Source organism: Cololabis saira, chromosome 14, assembly GCF_033807715.1.
Source record: "Cololabis saira isolate AMF1-May2022 chromosome 14, fColSai1.1, whole genome shotgun sequence".
NCBI lineage: Eukaryota > Metazoa > Chordata > Actinopteri > Beloniformes > Belonidae > Cololabis > Cololabis saira.
The window spans coordinates 25,864,322-25,880,562 of record NC_084600.1 but is presented as its reverse complement, the minus strand read 5'-3'; the positions used below and the strand labels follow the sequence as shown (position 1 = coordinate 25,880,562).

The 16,241-nt window shown below is 40.5% G+C and overlaps 1 protein-coding gene across 3 annotated transcripts in view; it reads left to right on the top strand.

Annotated features, from left to right (window-relative positions):
- Nucleotides 1-9,298, top strand: part of robo3 (roundabout, axon guidance receptor, homolog 3 (Drosophila)) — a 239,845-nt gene extending 230,547 nt beyond the window's left edge. For all 3 annotated transcript variants that reach the window (XM_061740241.1, XM_061740242.1, XM_061740243.1), the window contains exons 26-27: nt 3,252-3,394; nt 8,575-9,298. In XM_061740241.1, coding sequence (XP_061596225.1) covers nt 3,252-3,394; nt 8,575-8,586 — 155 coding nt within the window. In that variant the 3' untranslated portion in view covers nt 8,587-9,298. The remainder of the gene's footprint in view (nt 1-3,251; nt 3,395-8,574) is intronic.
- The last annotated feature ends 6,943 nt before the right edge of the window (nt 9,299-16,241 follow it).

The window sequence follows — 16,241 nt, the reverse complement described above, 5'->3', positions numbered from 1 at the left end:
CCACATTTTTAGCTCACAAACTGTCAAATAAAACGTTCAGATTTATACTTCAGACATACTGTAACGCTGTAATCTGTCCCTGCTGCTGCACTGCACCATTTTCTCCTCGTGCTGTGCAGCAAAAAAAGATCACATCATATTTTATCAATGACTTTCTGCCATCAAGTTGCAGCAAACTCAGTGAATCCTGCAACCTATTTCCAGTCGTGGATTTCCTGCTGCAAAAGTAGCTCATCTTTTTATTTCAAATTACTTATAGATTCATTACAGTAAATATGTATTAAATGGTCTTATACGACTGAGTCAAATGTGAATCAAGTTATTTTAGTCTATCCATCTCTTTGAGCCTCACATGGGGAAAATCTAGCTTCACCAGCTGTGCTAATTCTTTTACTCTTGGACACAAAGTAGTAGTCTGATATTCCTGCTTTGATTTGCAGAATCTGCCAGCTGGTGCAGAACCAACTGCTCGGTTGTTCCTGTATGACTGATCGTATGAGCCGGCCCACTCTGTTCTGATTGGTTCAGTGTGTTCTGTACCGGTAGACATGCGAGGGGTGGGACCAGACACATGTCACAGGAGAATATTTTCATGAAGTGAATGGGTGTGGCTATGACGGGGTTCTGGGGGAGCCTGTCCCGGCCTCCAGCTCATCACAGGGTCACGTATAGATAAATAGCCACATTTAGAAGCACCATTGAGCCCAGCATACATGTTTTTGGAGTATGAGGAGAAACCAGAATTTCAACCTACCCGATGAAGGAGAACATAAAAATCCTGCATATAAAGACCAGCCGGGAATGAAACCACCAAGCTTCTGTGCTGCTCTGTGATTGGCCAGGCCGGGAGACATCTGGGTCCAGGAGAGGCCTTTGTTGGGATTAGATCAGTACTTCCTCGGCTTCGGCGGGTCAGTGAGCTCAGCGGTTCTGATGGCAAAACCTGGAACTAACACTTCTAAAAACAGAAACTGTATTTTATGTTTTATTACAATAATTGATGCAATCGTCATGTGTTTGATAAGTCAAGAAACTTTTTCTCTGTTCAAGTAATCAAACTTACAGTATTTGACCAAAACACTAAACATGGAAGAAACTTGTCTGTTGGGTAAAGCAAAAAGCCCTGAAAAAGCTCATAAAACTTAAAGAATTATTAGGAAAGAAATGTGCTACCTACCTCATACCTGCCATCACAGGCCCAAGTCAGAGTAGTTGTTTTCAAGATGATGGAGATGGCTGTTAAACTGTAAACACGTTTGATTCAGTTAGCAGATCTGTGGCCCGTCCATTACTTTAAAGGTATTGTGACATCATTTTTAACATGCTTTTAACACTATTAAAAGTCTTGGCCAACATCCCTCAAATGTGTCTAAAAGAGTGTAACAAGAAAAACTTCACTCTTAGTACTCTTTTCCTGGCTTTTTATTACAGTGTTTTTTTGCGCCGTGAAAAATGCTTCCTTTCCCCCCTTTCCTGTCAATCATTGCTCCGCTCCTCCTCCAAACCTCCTCCAGCCCAACCATACGCTCACAGCGGCGTCGGAGCGACAGGCGAAGCATGCACGGAAGAGCAGCAGGGAGAACCACAGCAAACAATCATAAAAATAAAGGCATGCAAGCAGCACTGTCCCCTTATCTTAAGTCCAGTCAGTGGCCGCGGGTCTTCTTAGCAGTTTTCCTCCGGTGATTAGAACAAAAGACGCTCTAAACAGCTCCGTGTTAAGCCTCATTTATGGTTCCGCGTTAAATCGACGCAGAGCCTACGCCGTAGGGTCAGCGTATGGTGCGCGTCGCAGCGTAACCCTACGCCGTAGGGTCTGCGTCGGTGTAACGCGGAACCATAAATCAGCCTTTATGGTGCGCTGGAGAGGAGCGGAGGCAGGGAGCTGGGTGGAGGGGGCGGTGATTTAGCGGATCGTTACGTAACGATCCGCCACCAAACCACATGCGCCGTTTTTGCACAGTTATGCGGAAAATTCCAGAAAGCACACAATACACTGAATGTTAAAAGTTCGTTGTTTTTTGGGTGTAATTGATGTCAAGACACCCAACAAAACACAAAAAATCAAGAAAAATTTGTTTCTCATGTCACAATCCCTTTAAGGTACCGAATGTAGCCAGATTAAAAACAAAAAAAGTTCCTAACATCATTCTTAGGTTTTATAGTCACTTTTCCTGCCATTTATGGGCTCTTTGTTTCAACAGTTTTAACTAAAAGCATCTTTAATTTATTTAAAAAAAAATCCTTCTAAGAACCTTCTAAGTGAAAAGCAGAACCGCTGAAGACAGAACCAGAACCACCTTGAAATGAACCAAAACCATCCCAGAGTTTTCAAATGTTTGAGCTATGTTTTACCATTTTCTTCAAATTTTTACCCGAACGTAGCTATTTCTTTGATTTTCAACAGTTTGGCTGTTATGTTAGTAAAGTCCAGCTCTCATTCAGCACCTCAGCATTCAACCCTGCATTTTCAAAGGAAGCGCAGCCTTTTCTAGTTATTTTCGTTTGGCCAACCTGAGTACCTCTATAGTTTTGAAGGAAAAAACAAGAAGCTGACTAAAACATCTGTAAGTTAAAACCATAAACTGTGTGTGAACACACTGTTGCTGCATCCCAGTCCCAGTTTATAGTACTATAAACACTGTAATTGATATTCCTTAAACGTTGCAGTTTCCAAGGTGTACAGTAGCGTCTCCGATATTTTGTTGAGTCAGGCACCAGAGCAGAGTTTGGATTCATTATCAGAATAATTCAGCGAATGCATCAAGGACACATATGAAAGAAAACCGGTTGTCTGACGTGAATACCAACTGAAAAACGTTGAGGTTACACAATGCTCTCACTTTGTTTTTGCTCATTCGGTGAGTCATGCAGGTTTATAAGCAGCTGTGGGTTTGTCGATCAGAATAGATTCACTCAGCTGTCCTCATTTTATCATTTTATCTCCACGTTCTGGAGGTACAGTACATAGTTCATGGGAACTAGGAGAAGATGGGGAGGGGTTAACTGTCAGGCTCCACCCACCTGTGAACAACAATGTGCAGAAATGGTTGGAAAGAAAACTGCTGGACTATCTCCAGTATTTTTATCTAAAACAAATGTTACAGATGTGTCATATGGGTCTCGGAGAAACTCAACTCAGCTTTTAAAAAAAGGCAAAGTGTCTCCTTGAGCACAAAACTATGGTGCACCACTCACAGCCCTGGATCTACCTCCTCCAACCTCTCCTCTCCTCTCGTCTGTCTCACCAGATGAAGACATGGTGCTGTACAGCAGTAAGGGCGGCTACCTGTCCAAGAACCAGATGTCCGGTAGCTACTCAACTACAGGAAGTTCCTCATCCAGAGGCTCCACCGGCTCCCGTGGGCTCAACTCGGCCAGGAAACACAACGAGGTAAAATCCAGCTCTTGGACAGTTTGATATTTGTGCAGCTTAGTGTAATAAAAAAAAACCTTTTGTTCCTTCCTTGAATGGTTTAAATAATTAATGTATCTCAACGATCATGAGCTGCTGCTGCGGAGAGGCTCATGTGGTGAAGGTTCTTCCACAGATCATTAGCTGTGCTCCATAAAACACGCACTTATATGAGACGGTACAGTCCCAGTCACACACACACACACACACACACACACGCACACACACACACACACTCTGAGACTCATACATGCACATTTCTGTCCACTCACTGGGCTTTACAGTAAGAAGTGATTTAGTCTCTGTAGTTCTCCTGTAAATGCAGCCGGAGGCTCCCCAGCAACCAGCCGCTGTGTTTATGGTGCAGCCCGCTGCGTCTGCCAATGAAAATCTCTGCGGCGATTCTGAGCAGGAGACACGACACTTACCATGTCTGACAGGACACCGGGCCGACAGGCAGCCTTCAGCCGACAGTAATTAATTCATTAATTCTACAATCAAAAAGTGTTAAAATCACAAGGAAATGCTGTGAAATTATTTGAAAAAAGAAACATAATTTTAAGAGGAAACCAATCATTTTATGAAAAAAAGACTAATATTTGTCTGAGAAAAACATTGCAAAGCTAAATTCATACTAAAAGAACAAATGATATAGCACAGGAAGACTGTTATATTGTAATGTTATAATAATAAAACATTATAGAAAAAAAAAGTGCAAGAATGCAATTTAATGACAATAATTCACTACTCACACTGCTCCCAACTAGGAGAGTTTTACCTGCCATTGTTTGTGTTTATGGAATAATTGCTCGGGGGTCTCTGGAAAGCCATTAGAGGCAACTTCTGTTGTAATAGACGCTATGTAAATAAAATGTAGTTAAATTGAATTGTAATTTTATGAGAAAAAGAAATCCTTTAGTAAAAGAAGTAATAATTTACGGAGAACAAACATGCTCCATTAAAAAATGAAAGAAAGACATTATTCACAAAAGTAAAGGAAAAAACTGTCGCCACAAAAAGAAAAATATATATTGAATTTTTGTGGAAAATGCTGTCATCAGAATCAGAATCAGAATCAGAATCAGCTTTATTGGCCAGGTTCGAACATTGTCCAACAAGGAATTTGATTCGGTTATTTCGCTCTTTGGTAGTAAAAAAAATAAACAATAAACAAATAAACAATAAACAAATGTGGTATTACTATCTACAGTATAAACATTTTAACATTTTAAGGTGCAGCAGTTTGAGGTAGTGATAAAAGAAGGATAGTTCTGAATAAAAATAAGAATAAGTATAGTATAACCTATATACAATTTTAACAGACAAATTATACAAAAAATACAAAAAATTATACAAAAGGAAGTACAAAAAGTAAGTACAAAAGTGAGAGGTGCAGCAGAGTGAGGCAGACATGATTATTAAAGAGGGTGCTGGATGATGAACTTATTGTGGGAATTAACTAACTAATAAACTTGTAATGATATGAGAATAAATTTGCAACTTTAAAAGAGTTTTAACTTCATGACGGGAAAAAAAAATTTAGTTTTACATAAAAGTCTTAATTTGTGAAAAAAAAAAGTTTTATTATTACAAGAGCAAAATTCAAATATTTCAACAATATAACCAGAAATAATGAAAAAAAGCTGCAATTTATAAAAAGTCATAATGTTTAATACCAGTAGTACTGGAAGAAAAAGATTTTCAAGATTTCTACAAGTAAGTGTTTCACCCAAAAAAGGTTGTGTATCAACAAAGAAGTAAAATAAAACTCAACTTCCACCGAGTGTGGAGTTCTGACCACATCTCAGAGGAGGTTGTCACCGAACCTGCTGGTGGACCAGGAGGAGTCCCGCAGGGCTTGGCGAGTCCGTCGGACTCCAGAGGAAACTGACGGCCACCAGCAGGCCAAGTGGGCCGGTTGCTGAGGCAACAACTCAGGTATAGGAGGAGTTTGGAGAGACCAAGGAGAATGACTTTAGATCAGCTCAGAGAAGATTATGGCAAACCTTCAGACAGCTCAGGCACAAGCTTCGCCCATGACCTCGACTGGGGATGTCGTTGGACAACACGTCCTTCCCAGAGGAGGCTGAGTCAGGACTTGGGGCTGGAGCTGCAGGGATGAGGCCACTGAGGTAGTTAGAGAGCGGCAGAATGGCAGGAAGGATGACGGCCGCCCCGAGTTCCACAAGGCTCGAGGTCTTTCAGGGCTGTCTTGGTTGACATGCCTCTGCAATGTTAGATGGGCATGGAGGGAATCCCTCTGGATAAGAACTCAGTTCTGTTTGAAGAGGTGGGAATGCATCCACTTGAGGCAGCAGCTCATTCCCAGCCAGCTCTGGGTGGGAATGAGCTGCTGCCTCAAGTGGAGGAGTTGAAGTGTCTGCTCATCCACACTGAGGGGACCCATCGGCGAGGACGCCCCCTGGACGGGTCTGGAACGCTCTGCTTCCACTTCTGCCTCTATGACCTGATCCTGGACAAGCAGAGATTAACGGATACACACAAAATGAATGAAAATGTAGTCTTCATTTTAAGTTAATAAAGGTCATCATTTAGCGGGAGAAGGTTATAATTTTACAAAGGTGTGATGTGTGATAAAAGGTGGTTTTACTTGAGATAAAAGGTGATGGATCAGGAAATCCTTCATGTTTTGGTGCATCAGCATCACGTTCAGGAGGATCTGGACCTGAAAAGAAGCTGGCCGCCGCACTAGGGCTGGGCGATATGGACCAAAAGTCATATCTCGATATTTTCTAGCTGAATGGCGATACTCGATATATATCTCGATATTTTTTCTGTGCCATAATTGGGGTTTCCCCCAAAGCATAGCATCTCTGTTAGCTTCATTTTTTTCTGAGGCAAACCCTTAAAAAAAGTTTTAATAGAAAGCCTCGTGCCAAATGTCACACAGGTACATTTATTAACAGAGGTCTGCACAATATCAAAATGTATAAAACAAATGAAATACAAATAAACTGCCTGCATATATAGAATAAAAATGCTTCTTGAATAAAATAAAACAAATATCCCTTTCCTGCACAACAATTAAATTAAAATACACTGTACAATAACAGGCAGACTTTTCAACTGAGGTTGATAATTGTGCAAATAACAAAACATTTGTGCAAATCTCAAATAAAACATTCACGTCAATTTGTCACAAAATAAGCTATATCAAAATCATAAAAAAAAAAAAAAAAAAAAAAATTTAAATCGATATAAACGATATTTTCTCGTACCATATCGCGTTTGAAAATATATCGATATATATTAAAATCTCGATATATCGCCCAGCCCTACGCCGCACCTGCACTGTAATATGTTTCATTTGCGTTACCACTTTTATCTAGTAAAACTCCTACTTTATTTTTGTAACAGTACAACCCATAATGTTCAAATACCACATTGAAGAAGTGAATGTGAATGTGTGTGCTTAGTAACTCCAGGTTTGGCTCATTTCCAGACTGACTTTGAACCAGGCCGGGGACGGGGGGGGTTTACTGGTTTACCCCCAACCTTCATCCTTTGTTTTAGTGCGTAGTTGTTAAGTTTGAGCTGTAACTGGGGCCTGGCCGTAAAGCAGTTTGCTACAGAGGATGGAAGCGCCGTGACGTGTGATTGTAGCAAGGCAGCCTGAGGCTAACCGGGTCCCACACACACACACACACCCCGGCCAGAGAGACCCCCCCCCCGGGTGACCCTCGCTGGCCTTTCCATGTTTCCCAGAGACATGAAAGCAGGAGGCTCCTCGTAGTAAAGTCGGAGCCATTTGTACTGGAAGCCCGGATTAAGTTACGTCTTCCTCCCGGGGAGCGTCTGTCTGACACCTCCTGACCGTTGACCCGGCCGGCCGGAGCTGACAGAACCAGGAATCTTTCACATTTCTGGACATTTACACAAATCAGGATGGACTAGTAACATTCACTTTGTCTTATTGACAACTTTTCAAAGACAACTTCAAAAAGACTGAAAATATTCAAAAACATCCAGCCTCCTCAGATAGGAACAGCTACACTTCATATTTCATCAAAAAGCTGGAGATGTCCAACACCTGGACTAAAAACCAATAAACCATTTTAGATAAATGTGTATTGCTGAAATAACTAAAGACCTTTATGATTTTATTCTCTGAAGTAGTCGAACTTTGTTTGAAACGTAAAAACAATCGCATTGTGCTGTTGTTCTAAACTTTGACAAGTGCTGAGAAGTGATGATTGCATGATAGAGATGTTAATATGGGCGTTTGGAAAATAATCCGGTTTGGAATCAAATCCAATTTGTTACCTCATTCTGTAGAATAAGATTAAAGGGGGGAGGAGGGGTCAAAAATGCAATGTCATACACAGATGATTAGACAAAAGGAGTGATTGAAACAGTTTACAATAAATGTTGGAGTAATGAATATTAAAAATGCAGATGATGGATGAGCTGCAGGCTGAAATCAAACTAAAATCTACACCCTTGTTCTAAGAACTGACAACAAAAGCATTACAGTAATGAACAGGCTAGTTAATTACACCTAAATACCGATCAGACATCCGTTCTCTGGAAACATCGAAACTTCCAGGGACTAAATACAGTCCTGGTGACGTTTTGTAGGATTTGACCTGCTCATTGGAGGAAAGAACACAGTAGAAGTTCAACCAAATTTGTATTAAATGTAACTATTTAAAGATCATTTATGCTCAAAGATGTTTTCCCAGATCCATCCAGGTTAAACGCTGTTTTGCAACGCTGCGTAGAACTATTACACTAAACTATTACCTCCCATGGACGGATTTCCGAGAACCAACATTTCCTTGTTTTCGCTGAACACCTAGAGTTGATGTATCGTTTGTTTGTTGCCTGAAGTCGTTCCAGCATCCCCCAGAGCCAACGTCAGCAAGTATCTGCTCCTGAGTGGAAATGCTGACAGAATTACTACCAAATGGGTCTCCAGGTAGACGCGACTGTTCAGCTTTGCTTTGTGGATAGATCTGAGCTTCACAGGCTCTTCAACTTCCACTCCCCGGGTTATTCCTTATTTCTTGTTTTCTTGTGTCTCCATCTCTTTTCATTTTGGTTTAAATGAATAAAACTCTGCGATCAGATCTCAGTTTAGAGGGAATTCTGGTTCTTGAGAGCTTCTGTTGTTCATGTGAAATCTTCTCTCTCTGCAGGAGATGAGATAAGGACCCAGTGGCTCTGCCGCCTCCATCGCCGCCTCCATCTTTTCCACTGTGGACTAAATGAAATAAACAAGAAGCTATTGCTTTTCAGGACATGTCATTGCTGTGAAAGAAAGAACAGACTTTACGAGCTGATTTTTGATTATTTATGAGTTTGACTTCGCCTACCGTCCATATTTTGTAAATACATCTGTCTGTACTGTTCTTCTGTGGGCTCTTGATACAGGGAAAGTATATTGTATTTATGAGGATAAAAAAATTACAAATGTTAAAAAAAAAAAAAGCCTGTTATTAAAAAAAACAAACAAAACGTCTTCTTGAATGTGCCAACATTTTTGTCCATATGTATAGTTTCTGGAGAAGCATTAACTGCTGTTGCACTCTTGTTGTCCTGGAAAAACAACAAAATCTGAAGCACAAGTGAAGTTAGTTTGAAGGTGGAGAGGTGGAGCCGGAATAGCCAAAACGACGTGGAAGGACGCCTGCGGCCCGAGCGTTCCCTGTCTGCAGAGTCACTTATGAATGTCGAACTTTTCTGTTTCCTCCTGGGTTCGGTGTCAGCTGACAGACGGACGGATGGATGGACGGATGGATGGGCTCCGTGAAAGTTTGATTGTAAACCCCCTCAGTATCTGGGAGATTGTTTGCTGCAGATATACATTTTTCATATTCTCCTAAAACCAACAGAAACATGTCTGTGGACTGACCTTTTGTACTCTTGTTGTTTTGTAAATGTTCAATAAAAATACATTTGCTGATCGCTGGAGTCGACCCTCACTCATACAAGTGGCTCTTAAACACGAGAATCAAAGGAACTTAGACAGGAAGTCAGTTTCCTGTTTCAAGTCTTTGTGAAATACATTCGTCACATGTGTTTGTGTATTTCAGAGCAACTTTAGAAAAACCTAAATCACACTGTGTATTGCAGAGTCAGAGTTTGGGAGCCATTTGTGTTTTATTTCTACACGTTGCTGTAAATTCTGAGTTTGATTCCCCTCTACACTTAAAGATTTCCACCTACAAAGTCGGAAATATATAGAAACTCGAAGGGAAGTCAGATTAAATTGCTCATGTACCTTGTGAACCCTTCTAGATGGTGCTGCTGCTGCTGTTTGGAAAAATTTGTTTGTAACACTTATATACGTCATATTTCACAGATAGAAGCAGCTCAGCAACACATCCCTGATTAAAAACAACAGTGGCACATACATTTCTGACTTGTGAATATATGAGACAAGTCAGAGACACTGACATTTTTCAAACTTTGCAAGTTGGAATTCTGACCTGAGGTAACTTCTTGACCGGAATAGAATAGTATATTGCTATGGTCATAACACTGCAGAAAAATCCCTCACCAAACTTGGTAATCATCTAAAAAAGAAAAAGATGTTTTAAAAAACAAAAAAACTATATTACTTATAATATTACTTATTGCTAAGTGTAGTCGAGCGAAACATAATGTCAGTGCGAAGTTGGCAGCAGGGTTTGCAGTTTACAGCTGTGGGATAGGACTGGTCTCCTAGCTGCCTGATCAGGCAACTTCAAACAGACCAGGGTCCAGGATCAGCAAACTACTGTGGATCAAAGGTGGGAGATATGTGACGTGACTCCAATTTAATCACCATAGGGGTAAGAGCTACTGGATCCAGCTTCTGTATACATCTAGAGATGCCAGATGGTCCAGCAGCGTTCCTCAGGTTGACAGGCTGCAGCATGCACCTCTAGTAGTATGCTATAGGTGCATGCTGCAGCTTTTTATTCTAATTGGTTCATGAAATAGACATAGGAGTTGCCGTGCTCCTTAAGGGCTGAAGTCATTTGTTATACCTCCAAAAATGGCTTTATGTTCATCAATAACATTGTCATCCACTTTGGATAATTTATCACAAGAGACAGTACAGTGTGTTTGGGCCACACCCACACATTTCATTGGTGTGTAACTTTAAAATAGATGGACCAACCAAATTTCTGTTTATAGTTTTATCGCCATGGCCAGTAGATGAAGTTTCCCAAATTTCATGACCACTGGTTGAAAAGATGACCATCTTTTTTGTAAACTGGACAGTAAATGGGCAGTTTCTAAATAACAGAGGTATAATAACTGGGCCACTAGAGAAGTAGGCAGGATGTGGAAAAAAATTCATATGATGTGCCTTCCAAAACTGGGGAGTGTGACCCCATGCTCAGAGCATCTTTCCCTGCAGAACATTATGACTTAAACCAAGACATAATACAGTTGTATGGAGGACGGGGGCAGGATAGGTATTTAAAGGTTCTGCCCCGGACGAGAAGCTGGGAGCGACCTGAGGAGCTGAAGTCACCAGCTACTGGACACAAGGGCCCACTCACAACAGGCCAGCCCAACCACAAAAGGAAGGCAACCTGGTGGAGAGATACACTAGCACCTCGCTAGCCAGAAACCCCCCAGGTAGAGGCGGCCACCCCCACCTCCTGAGGGGACTGGCCCGGGAGTTTGACGAAACGGGAGGCGCAGACTTCGCGTCAAATAGGCAAGAACATCTTTATTTAATTTAATGACGCCAGATCTGGCTGGGGTTTTTATTGTAGCATCGGCTATCTGCTAGTTGAAACGTGTGCTCTGTTAGTCTATCTGAGTTTTATGGTGTTTTTATAGTTCATGCTTTATGGTGCTGTACTCTTTTTTTTTTACTTTTTTGTAGGTGCGCCGTCACCTTAAAGGGATTGTGACATGAAAAACACATTTTTCTTGATTTTTTGTGTTTTGTTGGGTGTCTTGACATCAATTACACCCAAAAAACAACAAACTTTTAACATTCAGTGTATTGTGTGCTTTCTGGGATTTTCCATAACTATGCAAAAACGGCGCATGTGGTTTGGTGGCGGATCGTTACGTAACGATCCGCTAAATCACCGCCCCCTCCACCCAGCTCCCTGCCTCCGCTCCTCTCCAGCGCACCATAAAGGCTGATTTATGGTTCCGCGTTACACCGACGCAGAGCCTACGGCGTAGGGTTACGCGGCGACGCGCACCGTACGCTGAACCCTACGGCGTAGGCTCTGCGTCGATTTAACGCGGAACCATAAATGAGGCTTAACACGGAGCTGTTAGAGCCTCTTTTATTCTAATCACCGGAGGAAAACTGCTAAGAAGACCCGCGGCCACTGACTGGACTTAAGATAAGGGGACACTGCTGCTTGCATGCCTTTATTTTTATGATTGTTTGCTCTGGTTCGCCCTCCTGCTTTTCCGTGCATGCTTCGCCTGTCGCTCTCGGCTTAACTCTCCGACGCCGCTGTGAGCGTATGGCTGGAGGAGGAGGAGGTTTGGAGGAGGAGCAGAGCAATGATTGACAGGAAAGGGGGAAAAGGAAGCATTTTTCACGGCGCAAAAAAAACACTGTAATAAAAAGCCAGGAAAAGAGTACTAGAGTGAAGTTTTTCTTGTTACACTCTTTTAGACACATTTGAGGGATGTTGGCCAAGACTTTTACAGTTTTTCTTGATTGCCTAAGCATGATTTTCAAAACAGGGCCCGTGGTTTCAAAACACTACACACAATTAGCACAACAACACACCAAATTAGCAAAACACTACAGATCCTTTGCAAAATTAAACACGCTTGTAAAAACTATACACTTCTTTTTAAAAACCACACTTTGTTACCATATGAAACACACACGTTTCACATTACTATACTCTGTTTGCACGAGTTACACTCTGCTGTGATAAACCTAAAACACTTTTAGCACTTCTACGTCCCTATGATTAGAGTAGGCTACTATCAACAAAGTACAAATATACAGTTTTTCTTGATCGTTTTGGCCCATTTTTCCATTCACAGTTTACTTTTTCAAAACAGCTCACACAAAGCCCTTAACAGAAGCTGAAATAACCAAAACACTTTATGATGTTTGCACAATGACACCACTTTCTCAAAACTTATCACACATCCATCAAAACCAAACTTTTCCATCAAAACCTAGAATTTTTTCTCAATTGAACATGTGTGTTTTCTCATTTATTTACTGTAACGATGGATAACAAAATTGAAACTACAGCTATCAATATCAACTTTTGTTCAACACCCTCATAGTATTGACTATTTTACAACTGACAACATACTACAATTTGGGTTTTGTATTGAGCACTCTAACTTAGTTATATAACTTAGAAATATACTGTCACAGAGTATTTACAGTAAAATCAGAAAATGTGTATACAGTAAAATATTGTAGATCTGTTTTTGTATTGCCGAAGTTCCTGTCAACACCATTGATTTACATTTATTCTACTGTGTACAAAATGTCAAGATTCAGACAGAAAAATATTTATTGCAGTACTTGTCACATGCACATACTGTAAGCAATCAAAATGACAGGGTTCAATATGCAGTACAACAAAGGTCAATTCTCAAATAAAGTACTGTAAATGAAACACAATCAAATGAAACCCTGTAAATATGAAAAAAATAAAAATACAGGAAAATTACGCATTGTCGACACGGGCCTGACGATCAGGCCACATGTCCTCGTCCACGTCCTCCTCGATCCATGCTTGGTGTCAACTTCAAGCTATTGACCTCTTTGATAGGTTGAGGACTACTTGCTTTGTTTTGCAAAGAGAGTTCACACAGGTGCTGATAATTTTTAGAATTGAGAGAGCAGTTCCAATTGGCTGCTACAAAGTGTCTGCAATGTGTTGCCATGGTAAATCAGTTATGTTTTGTGTCTCTTTGGGAGAAGTGTGTTAACTTTTTTGAAAAGTGTATTACAGTAAAAGTCAAAGAAAATTGTGTGAAAGCAATGAGAAATAGTTAACCGATTCGCCAGAGAGGACTCTTGCTGTGCAAAGAAGGTGTGAGCATTAGATAAAGTTGACCCATGATGTGCAAAATGTGTCAAAGCAATCGAGAAAAACTGTAGTCTTTCTCTGACTCTTGTGCTTGGAGACCAATGAGCTCACCTGCTGCTTTCTATAGTGTAGATACACCTGATTGGTGTGTCTACATTTAAGCAAACAAGTGTTTGCACACCTGATGACTGTGTTGAACCAACTGGTTGGACGGTGTGCTCATTTGACAGTCAGTGCTTTGGTATTGCAAAGAAGTGACTTTATGATAGATTTTTGTGTCTAATGTACGTTTAGTGTGTTTAGTGTTTTGAAAATCACTGTGTGTAGAGTTTTGCAACAAGTGTGGGGTTGACAATGTGCTTATAGTTGTGCAAATATGGGCTGATGTTTTGCTTCTTGAGTGTAAGGTTTTGCTAATAGTGTACTACTTTTAATTTTAGTGTGTAAGCAATCGAAAAAAACTGTAATAGTGTTAAAAGCATGTTAAAAATGATGTCACAATACCTTTAATGTTTAGCTGTGTTTTGATCTGTGTTTCTGTTGCGCCGTCACCTGTTTAGCTGTGTTTTCATCTGTTTCTGGGTGTCACAACAGTGTACGGGGGCTAGCAGGTGCCACCGTCTGACGTCACTACCCATAATGCATTGCGGTGTAAACAACAATGGCGACCTACGAGTTAAATTATATTTTCAAATTTTATAAAAACGAAGACATCAAAAAGGTTTTTTATATCAAATTGTTATAATTGATACCAACATTTATCTTTTAAGACCTACATGTCTTAATAGCCATGGTTCCCTTTAAGATAAGCTACTCTCGTCTTGTAGCTGCAGCAATGACTACCGGCTCTAACATACTAGAGTTTACACTAACTAGAGGCTTTACTAAACAGAAACGTTTGAACTTTGGTTTTAAAGGTGGAGGTGGTGTCAGCCTCCTTAACCCAAACTGGAAGTTGTTTCCACAGTAATGGTCCCTGATAGCAGAACGCCCGTCCTCCAAATCCACATTTGGATACTCTGGGAACTACGAGTAAACCTGCACTCTGAGAACGGAGAGCTTTTTAAGGAACATAAGGTACTATTAGGTCTTGCAAATAACACTGGGGAGACGTGGTCTCTCTTGCTGATTCCTGTCAGTATTCACGCTGCTGCATTTTGAATCAGCTGCAGGATATTCAGAGAATTACTTGGACATCCTGCAGATTACAGTAATCTTGTCTCGAAGATACAAACGCGTGAGGATAAAATAAGCACAACATTTTGCACAGTTGTACTGGAGGCGATTGCAAAATTTGTGATCCCGTTCCTAAGGTGTTTGGTACCAAAAACAATAGCCTCTATTTTACAAGAATTTAAAAGCAAAACGTTCATGGATATCCAGTTCTTAGTTAACAGTTCTGTTTCATCTAGCTGCATAGCTGCGTATCATCAGCATAGCAATAAAAATTGATTATGTGGTTCTGGATAATACTTACCAGGGCTGTATGTACAGTATACACTGAACAAGATTGAACCTAGCACTGATCCCTGCAGAAAACCGTAGCAAACCCTCATCTGTCCAGTAGCAAGGAACCTGAGCAAGAGTGTTCAGCCATTTTTAGAAAAGAAAACACACTCAGAGTCTGTTACCGCAGTAAGTGACTCTATGAAATAAACCTGGTCAAGAGCAGGTTTATTTCAACATACCCCAAATTACTTTCTGTCTCTTCCCCTTCCCCCGAAACAAGTTCAATTTGATCAAACAATAGATCATATAACACACATTTGAGAGACAATGATATGTCGCATTCGAGTCAGAAAAGTATATTTAGAGTAGAGTTTAATGAGGTCAATCAGACTCATAACATCCTGATGATTTTTAAAGAGTGTTGGGTCTTCTCACAATCAGTCTATGATCCTATCCTTCCATCCATCACAAATGTTTAAACTTCAGCTGATATTTACTTGCAAAAAGAAGTTTTCTTAATACTAATTTGATTGATACTGTACATACTCTATTTTATTAAATTAGAAACTTATACATTTTAATTTGTGTGCAGAGTCACACGCGCTACAATTTTATCCAACTTCAACTCTCTTTCCTTGGCTGCAGCAGCAGTGTTGCACTTTTGTCTGAATATCTGCTTGTATTTATTATATGATTGCACTTACTGTGTATTGCACAAGCAATTTTCCTTCGGGGATCAATACAGTATTCTGATTCTGATTCTAATATGTTCAGTTTCAGCGGACTAAAATAGGCAGATCACTTCTGCTTACTATGTGTTGCCATGATGGTCCACTGTCATCAGTGCACTATAGAGACTATAAAAAGTCATTGAGTTATTACTTTTGTTATAATTACTTTGATGAGTGTCAGACCAAGTTTTATGGAGAAAAACAGTCAATTCCAGGGGCTCATGTAATTTTCTTGCCATTATAGAAAAAAAATAACAAAACTCTACTCTTCTGTTGAAGTTCTGTTTGCTTCTTATTCTCTTAATACCTCATACTTGCTCCAACTCCACAGTTAACTTCACCTGAATGACTTCTGTTTGCACTGAGGAGCATGAAATTGGCAGTTCTCTCCTCTTGCTGTCCACCTGAGACAGAGCATGGATAACCCTGCGGTGCTCTGCAGATGCTCACCGTGTCTCCGCATACAGATGGCGTCTAACTCGCTGGCATCAGTCGGGTGATACGACTTTCAAAACTATATCTTAGACACATTGATGTTTCATTCTGCTAAAAATACAAACAGCCTCAGGAGAAAAGAAGCAGTAACGGTATTATTTTCTGTTGCGTTTTTCAGAATTTATTGAGAGGGCTGACTGAAAAGGCTTT